The sequence below is a fragment of the Anneissia japonica genome, unplaced genomic scaffold (assembly GCF_011630105.1).
Source record: "Anneissia japonica isolate Jap-2015-1 unplaced genomic scaffold, ASM1163010v1 scaffold1405_len252398_cov171, whole genome shotgun sequence".
Lineage (NCBI taxonomy): Eukaryota > Metazoa > Echinodermata > Crinoidea > Comatulida > Comatulidae > Anneissia > Anneissia japonica.
In genome coordinates, this window is record NW_022737956.1 from 112,129 (window position 1) to 133,840 (window position 21,712).

The window sequence follows — 21,712 nt, forward strand, 5'->3', positions numbered from 1 at the left end:
GAGAAATGAACACTTATAGTCAACTGATTAGTACTGACGATCATGTGGATACGCCATCCATGGTAACTATTGCGTGGGACACTAGATCTAAAGAGGTAGGCTCTAAAAAGCCTTCAAAACTGGCAGGAAGAAAATTTTCTCTACGACGGGAATTGTTAAAACAAAGAACCACTACTTAGTCTGAATACTTTGCGCCATTGATTAGAAAACCAACTCAAACTGAGCCAACGGGTGTGGAAGATGTGGTTGTTGATATTAATAACGACGACAACGCAAAAGGAGAGCCTGTCAGTGTAGTAGGTAGGTCACAAAAAAGTATGAAAAACTAAATTAAACAAGTACAACATATGATGTAACACTGATAGAATATAACGTGTTTTATAATTCAATGCATATCATTAAATGATATTCAGGTTCAATCGATGATACGTTTATTCCTGGAAATGACGCCATGCTTTCAACTGGAGATAGCATACCCATCAATGCATCTGCATCGTCAGTCACCGAAACAACCCATGAAAGCCAAACTGATGAAGTTGCACAACCTCAGAAAAGTAAATATTTTAATTCTTAACGTATTTTTAATGCCGGGCACATACTGTTAGCTTAAAGTGTTATCAATCTGCACACTTTGTGGGTGATTGTCGACAGGACGTCGTCGTGTGCCCCCTTGTCCACGATGGATGTTCACTATAATCACATATACCAACCGCCAGCTGACGCAGTGTTCCTGGCTCCCTATAATCATCCTTAATAATGGTTGTCAGATCGCATGCGATGATGACGTTCCTCTTTAAAAATATATGAAATAATATGATTTAACGAAATGGTTTACTTTTAAAATTTAAATTTGCGTTTGTTACTTACTTACTTGAGTTTTGCCGTCTCTTGCAAGAGTACATTTACCAGTTGACTTCATTGTTACTAAATTAGTATTCTGATTTGGTTGTTGAGAGTCTGATAGATCACTGTGGCTTTACAATATTTTGGTGGACCATTGATTTTTTAAAATTATTATTACAATTGGCAGCTAATGAATTTGTGACTAATGTATCCGATGCGTGAGAGACAGACCCTTCCACAAATGTTACATAGAGTATCACATGATCCGTGTTGGGTTGATTGTCTGATATTTGCCATTCTCGTTGGCGTGCATGACGTAATGAATTTTTACAAGCACTCAGACTGTTGCTTCCTCTGAAAATTCCTTGAATAAATATTGTCATTTTTCATCAGATCACAATTTACTGAAGGCAGCCAAGCGAAAATTCCGGACCATCTTCCAAAAGGACCACATGTCTCCGTCTTGTGCATGCCTTGACGAATACAAATCGATAGCGGAAGATGATTTGAAGCCAGTCATCAACCGTGATTTTAAACCTCGTTGCCTTGGATTTGGATCCTATGGTGTGGTAGATTTGATGACGCTTGCCCAAGGTGATGATGAAGAGATGTTAGTTGCCGTCAAGTCATTTCCATATGATGATTCTTTCTCAAGAAAAAAAAAGAAGCAAATTAACAAGTCGATAGCAATGGAACTAAAGGTATTAAGTACGTTTATATCAGGCATATGCCTATGTAAAGCGATCATGTTTTTACCCTGCTACGGTCGAATAAACATATTTTGAATAATGATTTCATATCCTAGTTTATGGACAGAATGAAAGATATTGAAGAGTTTCCTGATGTACTTGGTGTCTGTAAAAATGCAAATGGCTACCATATTGTTATGGAGTTTATTGGTGATGAACAGTCCATACGATCGATGAGTCTGACTGAGGCATTCTTACAAGAGTACGAAGACGGATTTCCGCATAAAAGCAAGAGGATTGATCTAATTTGGTTAGAGGTTCTCTTGGATACCATAAAGGCTATTCATAAGATGCATGTGAGAGGCGTCATTCACTGTGACATTGCACCAAGGAACGTGCTGTTATATGAGAATGGTCAAAGGTAAGTCAACTTGTAAGTCTATGAAATGCCTTTTGCTGTCTCTTTTCACAAGTTGCGGTAATTTTTATTATCCAGACAAATTAGTATTTTTCACCAAAATTTCATATGGATAAATGTTCATGTATTTTTTTAGGAGGATTGCTGGAAAACTGATTGACTTTGGTCTTGCTTGCAATGAAGAGAAACCTTCATGGCTTTCGCTCTGTAGATGTAAATCAAAGACAGCAGCTCGTAAAATTCTTGAAAGCAACATCTGTCATGCACCAGAATTCGGCAAAGGGACATGGTGGAGTAGGGGTGGTTATCACTCAAAAGCATCAGATGTATGGGCGTTTGGTCAGATGTTTACCGGTATCTCAGAACTCCTGACAGCGCAAACTGATGCTAATGTGCAACGCTTGGTAGCAGAATGCACAGCAGTTGATCCTAAGTGCAGAGCGACATCTAAGCACATCATATCAGAATTGGAGTCTGCCATCTTACAAATTCGACTTGACAATCTTGGCCGCAGAGAATCTACTCTTATATAGAAATCATCATATTGGAATATTTAATAATAATAATATTATTTTTTTTTAATATCATAAAATTATAATTCAGAAAATGAAATATAGTAAATTATTTTTATATCGGAATTTTGCAATTACTCTACCGGAAATGCTAATATTAAATTTTGTATTAAATTGGTACAAAATAAATATTTTTTTAAATATGTTTAACGAGAATTTTTTCATTTGTGTACAATTACGTATTCACATGCAAAATATTAAGGTCACGCCAAAGATCTTATAACAAAATTGGAATCTGCCATCTCCTAAAGCCAGGCACTTACTGCGTCGTACAGCAACTTCGCTCCCTGTGAGTGTGTTAGACGACGCGACGCTATCTGCTGAGTGTTGGTGGCAGTCTGAACGTATCGTCATTAAAAATGACCAGTTGTGCGCGCGTGGGCCGGTGACCGTCTTGAGCAGAGAGTGGCCGAGTTTAAGGATTCAACTCTACGATCTTGGCTGCAAAGAATCTACAAAAGTATCTACACTTTCTACACATCCAACTATTGGAATCTTTGTCAGTAATTTATTATGATTTATGTACACATTCATCAGAACGATCATTATCAGTTGAACTTACCTCCAATATGGCATTGAAAAATTGTCCGACTTAAATAAAATTCGACTTACAGTTCATCAATTAATGGAAAACACAATTTGGCATTCAAAAAAAGAGCGACTTAGACATTATTCGAGTTAGGCAAAGTTTTTCTTAATAAATCTATTTTTATATCAATTGTCTTGCAATAACTGTACCAGATGGCAAAATTGTGTATTTTATTAATTATGTATTTACAGTAATTGAATGCTACTATATAAGAAATTTCAATCACCGATCTAGTCATCACTTCTTTTTCTGGTGGGTCGAATGGCCGATTGGTTAGCAGGGGCGCCGCAAGCTATAGCCATAATATCTCATCTGGTTCTGGTGGTAGAACAAGTCTTCTCGGATAAGGACTATAAACCGAGGCCCAGTGTATAATGGCTCTTGTGCACTATAAAGAACCCAGCATCTTTCGAAACGAGAAGGGGGATACCCCGGTGTACTGCAGACAGTCCCTGTGGTATACGACGAGAGTTGCTGGTACCGGGTTACCGGGTAGCACAGACACGAAGGGACCCTTAGGGGCGAAGAAAGTCATTTATTGAGTTCCTAGTCCACATATCAAGCGCCCTGAGCATCTTACATTAGATGGATATGTGCGCTATATAAAACTCTATTACTATTATTATTACTACTAGAAATTGCAAATTGCAAGTGAAGTGCTGCGAAGTACAACTGGATATAAATGTTCTTCGACCAAAATTATCAAGTCTTATCAAGATTCAAGTGAAAATAATGAATAAAAATATAACAAATAATATGAGACACGACCCATTGTCTATATTAGAACACTTCTCATTGGGTGACAAAGTTGTAATTTTTCATTTTTGTCAAAAAGTTTCTATAGTGGTGAATTATGGTTTAGGTTTTTTTTAATAAAGTTTCAAAAATTTCTATGTACGGTATGTGGAAAATGTAGTTGATTACCAAAGGTTACAATTTTTATTTCCAAGACTGCATGGTCTAGGAAGTGTACATTTTCTTATGGGGCAAGTTTCCAAGGGGAGTAGACTGCCAAAGAGTGTTGCCAAATTTTAACTGGGTTCGTAAATAATATTGGTCTCAAAATATTGTGGCTGAGACATGGGCCGAACGTAGAAATAGGAAACCTAGAAATATAGTAAAAACGCTGAATAGTAATACTCGAGCGTTGCGACATGTGGACGTTGGTACGTTTAGGTTAGTATACAAACGTCGCCTAAAGTAATTGATTTTACATGGCAGAACGAAAGAAGGAAACTCCGCTTTTCAGTTGTCTTAGGCCCTTGTTTTTTTGACAAACAATGACCTTTCAGAGGTCAAATTGCTGTCAAGAATATGAATTGGCTGCTTCGCAGCAATTAGGCCTATTCTAAATACATTTACGCGTATTTTTCAACGTAAGTTAATTAAGTTCAACGTTTAATGCGTTTGTATATTTTTATGCAAATTATAATTGATTTATTTCTTCAAAGCTAAGCTCTTTATCTATTGCCTGTTGGTTTACAGTTTGTTTTATTGATTACAGTTCACCCTCTGATTCGAGACACATTTTTGTTTTACAGTCGCACAAAATTGAAGAAAAAAATCAAACCAACAGGATGGCATGCTTTAGGCTTACCATTATTTTTTCATACTTTCGCGGTGTGTTGTTTCTTTCGCAGCATGTGCTATTGCTCACAAGAAGTAAGGTCAACCTCAACTTCCGTAGGTTTTCGTCATTATAAGCTCCGCCCCTTAACAATGCTCGCGTTCCCGTGTTTTTATTAGTTGCACGTTTCACTAGAAACGCGTTCCGAATAATTTAACTTTAAAAAAAAACAACCAAAAACAGCAGAAATATTCCCTAAGTACCATAGATTACACTTAAAAGATCATTATAACAATTAAACAATTTCTATTACAAATATTAAAAATAATGAACGAGTATTCATCATCGTTATTTTAGACAAAATAAGTGTCAGCTATGGCGTATGCCGGCATTATACAAGTCGCCATTAATATGGCATAACATTTAATTAAACTAATAGTTATAAATAAATAATAATAATTTAGTATTGTTAATTTATCCTCTGATATTTTCTAAAATGGAAATAAAATATAGGCCTAACCATAGAAGAGTTAAACAAATTCCTCCATGATATAACGTCACCGCAAACAGACTTTGGATCCGGATTGGATTTCGAGTTTTCTTTTCTGGTTTGTCAATGGTTATAACAGGTCATCTCAAAACACATCAAAGAGAGACTTTCTATCTTTGACATGTTTTGAGATGAATAATTGTAAACAGAATCTAGAGTAAAATATCATAGCCTTACTGTAATTAAGCAATATCCTTGAGCGATACATAATAATATTGACTGATACTTAACATAAATAGTAGGCCTAATACTTGCAAACCACCCCCCCCCCCAAAAAAACCCCCCCAAAAAAACCACGATTTTTTTTAACAACGTATTTAAATATATTACAATAAACTATGTGGAAATTTCTTTTAAGTTCGTGCACGCCACCCGTGCTTTCAGATTGGAGTTTGTCGATGATCAATCAATGGCTATTGAAGTGAGTTTGGAAGGTTTCTCAATTGGGGATATCTGCTGCTATCGCCCTCTATGTGAATTTGCCTGATCACAGAGAGCAGAGCACAGTTTTGGTACAGTACACCCCCCAATTCAAGACACCTCTAATTCCGATACACATCTAATTCGAGACCGATCAATCGTAAACACAAAGCTAACCCTCTCAAAGTGGAGACCCAATCCCGAGACAACTCGGCTGCACAGCAAATTCAGTTCGTAAGAGCCGCTTCGCGTCGGTACGAGTTTGTCGCTTACAAAGCAAAGAAAGGCAAGAGAATCTCCTGCAGATGTTCCAAAATTGAAGTGCAGTAATAAATCGATTTTACTGAATTTGTTGCAGTGACGGCGACGGCGCTTCATACGCCAACACCGCGACAGAAGGTGCAAGTTCATGTTTTTTTTTTTTTTTTTGGCCCATTATTTAATAATAATGATATGTAGGCGCAGAGGTAACAGAGCTTTACTTTTATTTTATATTGAACGTTAAAACGAACTTAAACAAATAAAACCCTTAATAAAAAAAATAAAAAAAAATGTTGGCGTGGCGCATTTCCATTTCCGTAGTTTGGCAGGCCTATCATACAGTAGGTCCTACGTCATCGTAAATAAACTTTTATGAAGAAATGCTTGTGTCTTCATTGTGTTATTTATTCATTGTATTTAAAACCCTGTTTCTCAAAGTGTTTCATTACACACAGGGTGTATTAAGCTCCGCAGCGCTTTTTCGAGAGCGGCGCTTAGCGAAAAAATTAATAACGTTTGATTTATTCGAGCATTTACGGTACTATGAAGTAACTGCAATAACGTCCACTAGTTATAATTCAATAAGACGTACTAAAATAATGCATCGATAGGGGAATCTAGATAAGCTTACCGTGAAGCTGGTGTTAATAGGCCTACGTCATTCTATAACACCCAATGACGACAGCCTCAGTTACCTATTTAGGCCTATCTGGATTTCTGTCAATACTTGAAAATATATCACTCCTGTCAATCAGTCATGATGCTGATTGGCGTGGATAAGTGGGAGGAGTATAACCACCAAGTGTCATTCGGTGTTAGGCAGTAACCACCGCTAGTTGGCTGCACTTAGTTAAGAAAGTTTTAGTTGATCATAATTTTTTTTTGTCAACAATTTAAAATATTGAGTCGCATGTCGACGAAAGAAATCCTAGCCCTTTCATCAAATCTTAATAATCCGCTGGACTGCAGAAATAACTCAGAATATTCACGGACATGAAGATACACATTTTTTAATGTATTTAAGAACCAGTAAAATTTCACCCAGGCTCAGTGTTCTTGGCCGATTTCGGGCTCAAAAAGTTTTTATTTTGTTTATATTTTTTAATTAATTAAATGTATATATTTTAAAATAGTGTTTATAGTATGAAATTTATTTCCTCAGTCCTAACCATGATGGGGCTTACGGTACGTGTTCTGCCCTCCTTCCATTTGTGAAGTCCCTCCTAATACTTGCAAAAACCCCCCCACCCAAAAAAAAAAAAAAAAAAAAAACACGATTTTTTTAAAAAACGTATTTAAATATATTACAATAAACTATGTGGAAATTTCTTTTAAGTTCGTGCACGCCACCCGTGCTTTCAGATTGAAGTTTGTCGATGATCAATCAATGGCTAATGAAGTGAGTTTGGAAGATTTCTCAATTGGGGATATCTGCTGCTATCGCCCTCTATGTGAATTTGCCTGATCACAGAGAGCAGAGCACAGTTTTGGTACAGTACACCCCCCAATTCAAGACACCTCTAATTCCGATACACATCTAATTCGAGACCGATTAATCGTAAACACAAAGCTAACCCTCTCAAAGTGGAGACCCAACCCCGAGACAACTCGGCTGCACAGCAAATTCAGTTCGTAAGAGCCGCTTCGCGTCGGTACGAATTTGTCGCTTACAAAGCAAAGAAAGGCAAGAGAATCTCCTGCAGATGTTCCAAAATTGAAGTGTAGTAATAAATCGATTTTACTGAATTTGTTGCAGTGACGGGGACGACGCCAACACCGCGCAGAAGGTGCAAGTTCATGTTTTTTTTAAAAATTTTAGGCCCATTATTTAATAATGATATGTAGGCTCAGAGGTAACAGAGCTTTACTTTTATTTTATATTGAACGTTAAAACGAATTTAAACAAATAAAACCCTTAATAAAAAAAATATAAAAAAATGTTGGCGTGGCGCTTTTCCATTTCCATAGTTTGGCAGGCCTATCATACCGTAGGTCCTACGTCATCGTAAATAAACGTTTATGAAGAAATGCTTGTGTCTTCATTGTGTTATTTATTCATTGTATTTAAAACCCTGTTTCTCAAAGTGTTTCATTACACACAGGGTGTATTAAGCTCCGCAGCGCTTTTTCGAGAGTGGCGCTTAGCGAAAAAATTAATAACGTTTGGTTTATTCGAGCATTTACGGTACTATGAAGTAACTGCAATAACGTCCACTAGTTATAATTCAATAAGACGTAATAAAATAATGCATCGATAGGGGAATCTAGATAAGCTTACCGTGAAGCTGATGTTAATAGGCCTACGTCATTCTATAACACCCAATGACGACAGCCTCAGTTACCTATTTAGGCCTATCTGGATTTCTGTCAATACTTGAAAATATATCACTCCTGTCAATCAGTCATGATGCTGATTGGCGTGGATAAGTGGGAGGAGTATAACCACCAAGTGTCATTCGGTGTTAGGCAGTAACCACCGCTAGTTGGCTGCACTTAGTTAAGAAAGTTTTAGTTGATCATAATTTTTTTTTGTCAACAATTTAAAATATTGAGTCGCATGTCGACGAAAGAAATCCTAGCCCTTTCATCAAATCTTAATAATCCGCTGGACTGCAGAAATAACTCAGAATAGTCACGGACATGAAAATACACATTTTTAAATGTATTTAAGAACCAGTAAAATTTCACCCAGGCTCAGTGTTCTTGGCCGATTTCGGGCTCAAAAAGTTTTTATTTTGTTTATATTTTTTAATTAATTAAATGTATATATTTTAAAATAGTGTTTATAGTATGAAAATGTATTTCCTCAGTCCTAACCATGATGGGGCTTACGGTACGTGTCCTGCCCTCCTTCCATTTGTGAAGTCCCTCCTATGGTCCCCTCTAAGCCTAAAGTATTTTGAATTCCTCCACTGGCATGTTTGTATCGTTATGTAAACCATTATCATTCCTATTACTGTATATTATTTCATAATTACCATATGCATCGCTTTCATTATTTTTATTTTTATTATTTTTCAGCACCGCTAATTACTTTAGGCTTATTTATTTCATCAGTAATTTATTAATTGTTTATTTAAAAAATATTTTATTATTAATATATTTTTAATAATATATTACCATACTATTATTATTATTATTATTATTATTATTTAGAATTATTAATTTATATTATTATTTTATTAAGTATTATTAATTAATACTATTGTCAGTATTGATTATTATTAATATTATAATCATTTAATAATTATTAATATTATTATTATTTGATAATTATTAATATTACTAGATTACGTCTCAGCATGCCACGAGACTATATTAAACTTTACCAGAGAAACTGAGAAAATAGGTCCATAAACCGGTTAATGAGGCCTTTAATAACGCTGAAAGCATGTCTGAGAAGAAGTGAATATTGGTACGGGTGACTGGATCTTCACGAACTGTATTCTCTGAGGTTTAATCGGATGTTGACGAGTATCCACCGACTTCCGATTTACAGTAGGCTACTTAGCCTATTGTTGACTCGACGCTGGTTGAGTGATTGTATGGTGCTCAGATCACGTCTAAATCAGGATTACATGTTCACGCCGAAATCGCTATCATTCTATGGCAGACTGGGTCGACAACAGTTTGTTTTCTTTTCAGTTTGTTTTGCTTCTGAAACAATTTCATTTCCTTTAGCAGCAACTATTTCACCTGCCGCCACAGGGGACTTGTTCGACTTGGAATTCGATCGGCTTAATTCCGGTAGGGACCCCTGTCTCGTTTGCTTGCATTGTATGTCAGTCCAGCGAAGACAGTCGTAACGCCACGACCATTCTACAATAGCATACAGGAGGCGCACATACATAAAGGCATTACGCTATTGTCAGGCCGTGGATTTCGCACTGCCTTTGTTCTTTTTCTGTGCACGGTGACATATTCTGTTAAAATTTAGGATAATGCGATCGGCTACTTGCTGGATATGTTCACTGTCTTTCAAGGAATTTGTTTTACTAGTTATATGCGTTTTAAGCATATTACTATGTTCCCAATGTTATGCGAACAGCGAAGAAGACGAGCAATACCACGATCCATGTAAAGCAGGTAAACTAAATGGATTTATTCATATTCAATTTTATTATTGATATTTTCAAAATATTTGTCATATTATTAAATAAAAAAATGATTTATATTATTATTATTATTATTATTATTATTATTATTATTATTATTATTATTATTATTATTATTATTATTATTATTATTATTAGTACATTACGAGTTTGACCACCCAGGCCCACATCTAAAAACTAAAATGATAACCGATACAGTTTCGTTAATATTTAAAACTTTTTGTAGTCTATATATATGTATTTCACTGTTTTTAAGTACAGTAGTAGGAATATCAGCTGAGTTGACAAATTCCATGAATGGATCATACTAAATTTTAAGCGTGACTATGAAGAATATCTTATTATCATCACCATTATAATTATATGGTTTTAAATAATCAACGTTATCGTAATCATCATATTTTATTTAAATGTTAGATTTATAGAGCTTTCGGAGTTGACTATTTAATTATTATTAATTATGATTAATATTAATATGATTGTTATTATTATTATTAATAATAACATTATTATTATAACAACTATATATATATATATATATATATATATTATTATTATGATTTTGTTATTAGTGAAAGGTAACTTACACTCTTTTTCTTATTGTTTTATTATTAAAATGTACAGTATTATTCTAATATTATACTTATTATTATTATTATTATTGTACTTACTATTATTATTACTGTTATTATTAATATTATTATTATTTGATAATAATACTACATAATTTGTGTTGTATATACCACACACATAATATACAGTTTGAGTCATTATGTTCATATACATCATCGTTATATCCCACAACAGGGCTAATTAGTAATAGTATAACTCGATAAACAACGAAGTAATAGAGAGAAGATTGTAATGATGGAGTGGTTTTTTTTGTGTGCATTTTATAAGCTTTTGAATAAGTAGGCTATTCAAACTTTTAGTAGATGCGCGCGGTAAGTTTTACGCTATAGTATCTGTCACTTATCACAATGGTTATTGATTGTCAAATTATCCGTGTTACAAGTCAACACAACGCAAGACAACAGATAAATAATGTTGCCTAATCCAGGCCAATCACTTATCGCACACTTTTACTGGGCAATGTATGTCAGGCAATTTGCCAAAATATTAGATAACTGTAATATTCATTAGAGCCCATTAAATATACAGAGGCCTATATAGTAATTTTGATATGGTAATAATTGACACCCATATATATATACCTGGCCGTTTAACTAACGCTTTTTTTTTTTATAGTTTCTCAACCAAAATCCAGCCATTGTTTCCCATTATTTCGTATTTAAATCTTTTTCTGTTGTTCTGTCTTTCAATGCCATTGGCATGTTGCATGGTGGTTGTACAGTAGACGGCGAAATAGTGATAATGTTTTGTGAGGGCTTACGTTTTCCTATGCAGTTCCTTTTCTCAAATAAATCGATAAACAACACTTAAGGCCTACGGTACTCCTCACACCGTGACACGAGAGTAAACTATTCACAGGTGCATCGATATTCAATTAAGCAGAAGTTAATTTCACATCACGAACTAACACAATCAAAGTAGATTGTGTTAGTTCGTGAAATCACAGTAGCGCGTCAAAACGAGCGCGTATTGGTTGTCAAGCAATTTCGTATTCTTTACCACACAAAAAGTCCTTAACAACAACAGTGCGTATTTTGACGCGCTTTTTTGATTTCACGAACTAACACAATTGAATTTAATTGTGTTAGTTCGTGATGTGAGCGACGATATGTGGGTGAATACGCCCTAGCAGTTGATTAAGGCCGACAGCTAATAAAAAGGGAATCATCCAAAACCTATTCACACTTATTATCTTGGATTTAATTAAATGGTGTTAATATACAGTACTTTATTAACAAGGTGTTAATTTTATTGTTTAATTTGTTGTGGTATTACGAATGGTACTGCGCATGAACTCATACAGATGCTGAACAGGCGTTGATGAGTAACTTAATAGATTTAGATTAACGACTTTTGCGATGATTATTTTTGTGTTTCCATTGTTATGTTGAAAATTCCCAAGACCGGTCTTGACTTGGCAATACACCGACAGTTTCATAAGTTAAGTCAATCCCAGGTAAGTTGTGTGTGAATGACCATTGCGGGTTCCGTCCTAGTTTCTAAACTGATCCAGGCGTCTTTTAAGCTCATAAGATTTTTTTTTCATGGAGCAGGTTCGATGCGCGTTATATATTTATGGCGGATTTTTGCCTTCCATACCTGTTGGCCTACCTGGATCGCGATCCATCGATTTTGTAATGAATTATACTCAGGATCCTACGAAAGCCGATCCACAAAACTTAAAGCATCCGATGTGTTCGTGATCTGGTACGAGGTCACGGGAAGGTCTACGGCAGAAGAAACGCCATCATCCACCTGAATAATATATCCTCAAACGAAGTGGATGCTGCAAATAATAATAAAAAAAATAATCCGTGGATCTAGATAGAGAGCTCCCTTTTGACTAGCAAAAAAATATCGATCATTAATATCGTATTTATCTCTCTGGTAATAGGCCTACATGAATATGGAGCGTGTCACATTTCGTTGGAATACAAAATAATCTATACAGATAATTCTATCACGTTTTTTGCCTTGGTTCCAATGGAAATACGTTACACTTTATGCAGTTATTATTGTGTCAATCAACTTTTATCTGTACTGATATGGCAACATTAAAGATTTGTTATCATAATCAAGTAGGGGCTATAATAGTCATTGGAACTTGATGTGGTCATACTAACCCTTGCCAACCCTTGAAATATGCCTTTGGATTAAATCCACGTGTATTTTCAATAGGTTACTCTTTTTAGTGGACTGTTTGCAAAACGATCATTCCATTACCTGTTGAATATACAGTATTCTCACTGAGGATATCCTCTTACGCACCTCTGCACTTTACAACACTAAGCACAAAAACAATACAATAATATTACAGTATAAAGAAATAGGAGTTCATTTCAATATCTAAATTTAACACATTAAAAAAACATTATTATCTATGTTTCAGTTATTATGTACACATTGGATATTGTTTGTTTAATAAAAACGTATTCATAATGTAATTCTTGACTTATATTTACAATTTAACATAATGTATTTTGTCATTAAGGTGGTGGAATTCCCTCGTGGTCCAACTAGTGCTCAATAATAGGATACTAAATGAACAACTCACTCAATAATTATATAAATTTAATAAGAAGTTCTGTAAAAAAATTAATTAGAGAGGGCGCTATTTAAAGGCAACCTCGTCTATTTATCATTCGTCAGAAGTTCTAATTAAGGGGAAAGAAAACTTGCTCAGTAAGGTAAGAAAATGGTGATCGACGCTTACAAAGAGCTTATGGCCTTACTGTCCTATCTCCCAAAACTTGGATCAATGAATTCCGGCAGTAGGCCTAGGTAGGCAGTGTCGCATAGATAGCCAGGCCCCTAGGTAGGGCCTAGGCCTAGGCCTAGTTAGTAATAGATGCTATGCTTAGGCTAGGCCTAGGCTAGCCTATGGGTGGCTGGCCTACTACTAGGCCTAGGCCTACTAGGCTAGGCTAGCCTATGCCCAGGCTGCCTCTCTAGGTAGCTAGTAGGCCTAGGGCCTAGACTAGCTGCTGGGGCTTGGCTAGGCTACCTAGTTAGGCTAGCCTAGGCACTCGGGTCTTTAACCTCACTCCCTGGCGGGTGTCCTGAAAGCTCACTCAGACCTACGAAAGCTAAGACCAAAGATTACGTTACGAGATATCATCAGACCCACTCGCAATATCAGACCCCAAAAATTAAGACCCTCAACAAGTATGCCAGGATTTCTAGACAATAATAATACCTTTATTCGAAAGCTAATATCAATAATATAGAATAGAACCTCGATTTTACGTACGGTGTGGGACCGGAGGGCATACGTAAATTGGGGGATTTGTAAAATAGAGATTGGGTTAAATTTGTGGTAACCTTTGACCTAATACATACATAACGCTCAATAAACGTATGTATAAACGAATGATGTTAACTAGGCTAGACCTAGCCTCTAGGCCTACGAATAAAACTATTTGTTTAGTGTTTTTATTCATCACTTTACGATGTCATAATAAAGTATTCAAATAAAACCATATGTCTTGTGTATCTACCGTAAAGAATATGAAAATATTGTAAGATTACCTATACGACAAAGGTAAAACTTTGGAATTCCCCTTCATGCCTATTCTAAACAACAGATCTGTGGTGTTGTCTTGGCCTGTTGAGACAAACTAAAACCATGTGCACTGCACTGGGCGAGCCAACCAATTAGCGTTCGTGTACGTGAAACAGCAACCATGTGCACTGCACTGGGTGAGCCAACCAATTAGCGCTGTGTACGAAACTATGTCTACCCAGCTTTGTGTATTTTTCATGGTTTGCCACATGAAGCTAAGGAGGAAAGCAATTATTTTGAGCACATCGGTAGTTGTTCATCTCACTCAGTTCACGTGGTTTTAGATTATAACAACCCGGTATTAGACTCAATCAACGTTGCTGTTTAATGAAAATACTTGTTTATTGGACATTATAGTTTATTGTTATAGTCTTTTTACTTATGGTTGCTCTAAAAAGGGTCGTTTGTTTTGAATATTTTCTGGTTTTTTGATGACGTCATTGTCGATACGAGGCGTACGGTAAACCGAGGGTTCGTATAACTGGGGTGCGTAAAAACAAGGTTCTACTGTATAGAACAAATAAACACCAGTATGTATCATCGATACCAGCTAGGCCCCTATTTGCAATGTTTACTGGAGAAAACAATACAGTACCAGTACAAACAAACTGTTGTACGTGTACAGGCTATTTGCGAATATCTGATATATGAGAATTAATAGTTAGGTGCGAAAGTGCATTAGCGCCGGACTAGTCTAGGCCTAGCTCTATCTATGTTCTGTATGTAGGCTAGGCTTAGGCAAAAGAAGTAAAGTGAATTCTTCATTAAAATGTGAGTACAGGCCATATAAATTTCTTTCACCGAGTCCACGAAGCTATACCAACCGATGACTGTAATTCCACCACTGCAATTAAAAAAAAGATAACATAGAGGGTGCTCTATTACGTTATTTTTACATAGAGGTTGCTATATAGGCCTACACATTTTCTTATTTTTGTCTCGCACATCAGACGTGTGTTCGCGGCCAAAATTTGTCTGCCGGGCCGATTTTGGTTTTAAAATTACTTACACTGCCAATGTAATCCACGTAAGCCAAAATCGGTCCGGCATCTATTTAGTTGTTATAACATGTATTTTTTTAGCGTTGTTCATATTTGTTTTTAATCAAATGATAGACTAATCTCTTATTATAATATTTTTTCATTTGATGTGTGTGCAAATAATTGAGTACACAGCCACAGAAATTGCATGTTATTCTTGCCCAGTAATCTCTTTAGTGTAGAAAAGTGTTAAACGATTAATTCTCGCTGTCAATTCACAGTAATTTACTTGGTAAATTGGGCCAGATTTTTGTGTAGGGATGTACTGGATTGTGTTTCTGCCTGCTGGTATAAATTAGTACTTGACTCGTGCTCAAGCAAATCTTTAGTTGCCATAGAGATTTTAGGGGCACACCAACCGCTTATACGGTATTTTTTTTTACTACGGTTTTGAATGATCTGGAGCTTCAAGAAAATACTTTTTACATGGAGCTGAACGTATAGTAGAACTAGAATATAGCGCCTACGGTATGTCCCATTTGAGGAGGGTGTAGGGGTGGGGGACAAAGCTGTGTGACACAATTGACCATTAGACATTTCCTCCCCCGATACTTTTAACACCACAGTTTCCTCCCCACCATTAACCCTTGCCTAAACCACCCATGTCAGCTTCTAGCATATACAGTTACTAGTCCCTAGCAGACAATTTTAGAAGGAGCAAGGAGGTACAATTATACAAAGTTTGACAAGTTCTGGCAGAGGTCAGCAAGGTTGAAGTGGAGCATTAGTTGGTCCCCTAGCATTTACTGGGAAATCTTCAGATAAAAAAACCTTGTATTAATGGGAAAAAAAATTGCTATAATAAAATGCTCACTAATAAACATCATATAAACTAAGCATCCATTTGGAAAATAATTCTTATTTACAATTATTTTAGAAAAAATTTCAAAATGTGCTTTTTATCAGACAGTGTACAATTGACCCAATTGGCCCAAAAATTGGAGCGAAGAACCTCGCTGCAGGTTTAGTCCTATTTATATTCCAAGGATGTCTGGGCTTAAGACTGGCACATAGAGACTCTTAATGTAATAATCATTTGTTCTTTAACTTTTTCAGCAAAGAATATTATCTGCATTGTTTCATGCCTTCCACGAATTTAATGAGTAGTATGATAGCGAAATAATCTATATTAAGTAATTCTTTACAACATATGCTATTAATACTGTTAAAGAATGTAGAAGGTTGCACGTCGTGCAAGATTACCCATGTAAAATGACCAGAGAACTAAAAGCATTTTAAAGATTTTACACTAAGTAAGACTTGTTTGTATCTTCTTTCATAAACCTGCCACCCCAGGATAATAATTATTTTGAATAAAACTAACGAACAGTTAATACTTCCAGGCAAATTACATAAAAATATACCAAATACAGGCTCAAAGGGGAAGTTGCCAGGCAAATTCCCCTTCGGGCCTATTATTTTGTATATTAATATTTTAATGTAATTTGCCAGGAATTATCTATAAATTAAACATTTTAAAATTTGGACTTCTAGTTTACCAGTCACTATGAACTCCACTCCCTAAGCCCCATAAGGAGACTTTGTTTATACATTGAAATATACTGTTGCATCTCCTGTGAAAGTTTGTGATTATTTTTGCTAATAGCAATCCTTGGCCAATGTGCATAAATATTAAATCTAACATGGGTTTGAAGTTTCCCACATGAATAAAATACACAAACGGTACTGGGTAAAGACAACTTGATTTTTTTACTTCGATCAAGTTATCCATTCGTAGAAGCCTTAAGACGATATTGCCTATCCAATAGTGACATTAAAGGGTCGTGACCAGAACATACCTCTGACTTTTAAATTGATTCATCAGAGATCGAGGTGTCAAGCCAACACGTTTTGTAATTCAACATCGAATCTTGACTTAACTATTAAAATAAAATTTGAAAACAAAAATTAATGTTTTACTTTTAAATAATTTTTTTATAATGCCACTACTGCCAGTGCCTGCCATGAAATCTCCCAATTCTTATTTAATTTTTTTTCCTCACAATAAAATAAATATGTAACAATAACATTTATCATCAATTTGATTACAACTAAACTGTTTAAATCATAACATTGCTTTTTTTACAACCCCCTCGGTATAGATATCAAAAAATCAAAAATATAATTAGCATGCTCAATTAGCGGCCAGTTGATTCGCCGAACAGTTAATACGGGGAATCGTGACATATACAGCCATAATATCGGTGCTATTTCAAACGGAATGCCCGCCTATGGTGGTGGAACAAGTCTTCTCGGATATTAAGGACTCTAAACCGTAGGTGCAATGTACACAATTGGAAGAGTTGGGGGTTACCCTGGTGTACTGGTCCATTTCAGCCCCTCTGTCCGGCCACAAGGAGCATTTACGTCGCAGCTGATGTTGGGTATCCTAATTTTGAATCCTTCTACCACACCACATCAGCAAGATCATACACAATAGCTACCGTACTATACGCAGTGACTTGAGAGAAGAAGCAGCTCAATTTGTAATTAAAAAAAAAAATAGAAGAAATAATAGTGGAGATTGCTTTGGTACAACAGAGGAACAAATTTGTTATTCTTAAAAATTTTGTTTGTAAAGACCTACTGAACCTTTCATAAAACTATTAAAGTAATTGTTTTGAATAAACATTGAGTTGAAATTTTGATGTATTTCTCTTTACACAGCTGGATTTATTGGTGATATAGCACTGTCAGAAGAAGAGTATCAAGACCAGTTAAACTATTATTTAGAAGAAAAAAATTATGTAGAGGAGTTAGAGAGGATAGAAAAAGAGGAAAATGAAGCTAGAGGGAATGGCACTATATCACCAGAAACAGGTAAGATGTTGTTTATTTCATATTTTATAGAATGATATTCAAGTAATATTGAAGGTGGACATAGCCGATTTATTCATAGCTTGCTGATTAAAACTAGCAACCAATTAGAACATGGCCAAGACTCAAGCATTCTACAAACTCGCATGCTGGCCCACAAACGAACGTTTTTTGCGTATGTTTTTTCACTGTTGTTTTGTTGGACCTTTAGTATCCAAGAAGTGGGATTAGCTGTGTGCAGGTGTGTGGTTGAGGTGCAGAGGTACTGTATATCTACGGACACCGTAAGGGGGGCACCTCCCCAAAATATACTGTAGAAGTCTTCACCCCTGCTGAAAATTGGTGAGGGCAAAAAAATACCCGCCAAAAGTGAACCTCATTCCAGTAGTCCCCATCCCAAATATTCTCAATCATCCTCCGCATTTTGCTTGCACTTCTCCGTCAGTCCCAACTATACACCCAGGTATGTCACTAGGTGATTAGTATATTATCTGTTGTGGAGAGGTGCTTAATTCACAGCCACATTCGTCTATACGGCGACATGACCTGCAGTGAACAAAGACACGAGGGCAGCCCTCAAGCTGCAGCTTAAGGGGTGTTCAGTACCTCATTGTGCCCAATGTTGTCGGCCTGCATGATCCTATAAAGAGCGACAATCCGAGGCACGTGAGCCAACTCATCTTCCTGAATGTAAACCGTCCTGGGTCGCCAAGGTGGCCCTGGGGTGATATAAGCGTGATTAGGCTCTTCTTTTGTCACTCCATCTATTGCTTGACCATGGTCTGAAATTGGTCTGGATTCCACAGTTGTTTTATATCAACATCTGGGTACTCTTTAAAGTGAGTGACAGTTTACTGTTGAGTTGTCTAAATATTAGTCAACGATCTAATCAACATTCGACAAGATCAGTAGACCAGGCATCTATCATGCTCCCTATCAGTTGTGACACAGTTTATGACCTCTGTGGGGAGTCATTGGGAACATGGAAGTACTGTACAGCATCTTCCTCTATAATATGAGACACAAGCTAATGAATTATAGCGTAAAGCACAGTAAGAGTATAGCACAGTAATGCTATTAATAGCACTGAGTGTGCTGTGTGTGTTCCAGTCTAGATATGTTTCAGTCTGGATTGCACTGATTAAATATCAATAAATCTTTTTAACCCTTGATATGCCAACTAATTTGACACAAATTAGCTACAAACTAGGCTGCCACATTTATCACGCTCAGATTATGAGCTCTTTAGAAACATAAAAGTGAAAAATGAACTTTAAAATTGTGAATTTCCCATATTAATATTATTGCCCTACATTCTATAGTGAGATTGTAAAAATACTAAAATGTCAATAAAAACATTAAATTATTCTTTTGAAAGGATCAATCAAGATTAAATAATTTCTAATGAAAGAAATCAATTTTTCTTCAAATGCTTAACTATAGATTACAACAGTCGTGTCGTCACAACACCAGGTTGCGCCCTTTGTCTGCCTGAATGACTTCATGATCATAATGGTTTAGAAGGATTTGCCTTTCTGAAATAGGCATTTTAAAACCTAATAATTTGCCATTAAAATGTACTACTGTAAAAACACAAAAGCTCGCATTATATTAGTTATCGAACACACATTTAATCATCAATTAAAATTTACAAAGAAAAATTAAGATACAACATCTTAATAATTACGTTAAAAATTGGGAAAAATGAGACAATGGGTCTGGTTGAACGCATTTTCTGTCGCCGATAGCTATGGAAATGCTTAATTTTATTTTAATATAGCCACTGTTACTGTAAATGTGTTTTAGAAAACCACTATTGTAGATCTCCAGGAAGAAAATTCTTCCAACCTGGAACCTCTGATATTGTAGCACACAAATCTCCATGTTGTGAAATATTAATAAGTCTCCTTCGGATTGGAAAAGGTAACTAATATGACCTCCAACTCTCCACATGAATTTGTCAGTGTGCTTCAAAATCAGCACCTATAAAAACATTGACTATATTCATTTGTTGTCAAGTTACATTTTCACACCATGATATCTATCAGCATAGACGTTCTCTGGCTACTCGTATTCGTTTGCGTCAAGTTCCCTGGTCTTATCCATTACTTGTACAAGGGGGTCAGTCAGTTTCGTTTAATGCACAAACTTTTTGATCAGGGTTTAATATAATAATATTGCATTTTGTTTCATCGTTTGTATTCAAGAAAGTATTTTTATACCTGAAGTGAACAATAAATTTGAAAGGATTCAGGCAAGGCCTATTTTAATTTATATGAAAAACCTTATTAAGCTCAGCCCTTTCCGGAGCGCTTACACTTACGGGTAAACTCTTAAGTAGGGCACTCACTCTTCACGACGGTCATTGGCTGACGTGATTCTATAAAGAACTCAACGTGACGACTTGCGTGCGTGCAACGGGGGGGGGGGGAGCTGAGCCGTCTTCCCCCCCTCCCCCACGCACTTTTGATCAAATAACATGCTGGCTCGCACTTTGGCAATTCTCTTTGGCAGTCAACTCGCCCCTAGAAAACCCGCCCTTGGAAACTTGCCCCATAAAAAAATGTACACCATGCAGTCTTCAAAATAAAAATTGTAACCTTTGGTAATCAACTACATTTTCCACATACATAGAAATTTTTGAAACTTTATTAAAAAAAAACCTAAACCATATAAATTCACCACTATAGACACTTTTTGACAAAAATGAAAAATTACGACTTTGTTACCCAATGAGACGTGTTCTAATAATATAGTCAATGGGTTGTGTCTCATATTATTTGTTATTTTTATTATTCATTATTTTCACTTGACTCGCATAAATAATTTTGTTCGAAGAACATTTATATGCAGTTGTACTTCGCAGCACTTCACTTGCAATTTGCAATTTCTAGTAAAGTAATAGTAATTTGCCTGCCAAATAAATATGGAAAAAAAAAAATTTTTCAATTCAATCGAAAAAATTCAATTATAGTTTGGAATGTATGTGTACCTCAATTAAAGGGATCAGCTATATTAAATTCCAGACTGAAACATAATTAAGTAAGAAATATTTTCATTGATTTACAGACATTTAATCACAAAGAAAAAAAATAAAAAATAAAAATAAATTACCATCCAGTTTGTTGGATCTATGCAAAATAATACAGGTATTATTAATTGGATTTTTTTGATAGGAAATCTTTTTTTTCTTTGAAATTTTAAATTTTAAGTTAATAACTTGCTTAAGATTAAGCAATTCAGTGGAATTGAATTAAATTTTTTAGCTCATAGCAGACAGAGACACACATGTTATCTCTAAATTGATTTGACAGAAACAATTTGTCTTAGCTGCATTTAGAACCAGTTTTAGATTATTTATAGTTCAGTAGGTGTGATGCATTCTCAAAGTATGTTCTGAATCAATCACAAGATTCCAAACAACCTAATTACAATCCTTAGGACCTAGATGCTTTCTTAAAATTCATAAAAGTATGCAGATAACTACAGGTAGGCTTACAGAAAAAAAATTTGTCCTAACCACATTACTCATAGCACATACAGTGGAATTCCAATTGGAGACTGATGAAAATGTGTGTGAGAGGACTGTGTGGGGCAGTAGGACTGCCAAGAGGGGAAGCTGTAACAGGGGAAAAG

At 35.7% G+C, this 21,712-nt stretch overlaps 1 protein-coding gene across 2 annotated transcripts in view; it reads left to right on the forward strand.

Moving 5' to 3' along the window:
• The first annotated feature begins 9,381 nt into the window (after positions 1–9,381).
• The window catches only part of LOC117117482 (tolloid-like protein 1), a 64,222-nt gene continuing 51,891 nt past the window's right edge, over positions 9,382–21,712 (forward strand). The window contains exons 1-2 of one of the 2 annotated variants that reach the window (XM_033261786.1): positions 9,382–9,995; positions 17,927–18,079. In XM_033261786.1, the coding sequence (XP_033117677.1) occupies positions 9,851–9,995; positions 17,927–18,079 (298 nt within the window). In that variant the 5' untranslated portion in view covers positions 9,382–9,850. Of the gene's footprint in view, positions 9,996–13,253; positions 13,345–17,926; positions 18,080–21,712 lie in introns of those variants that run through there. The other variant, XM_033261787.1, reaches the window with a different exon arrangement.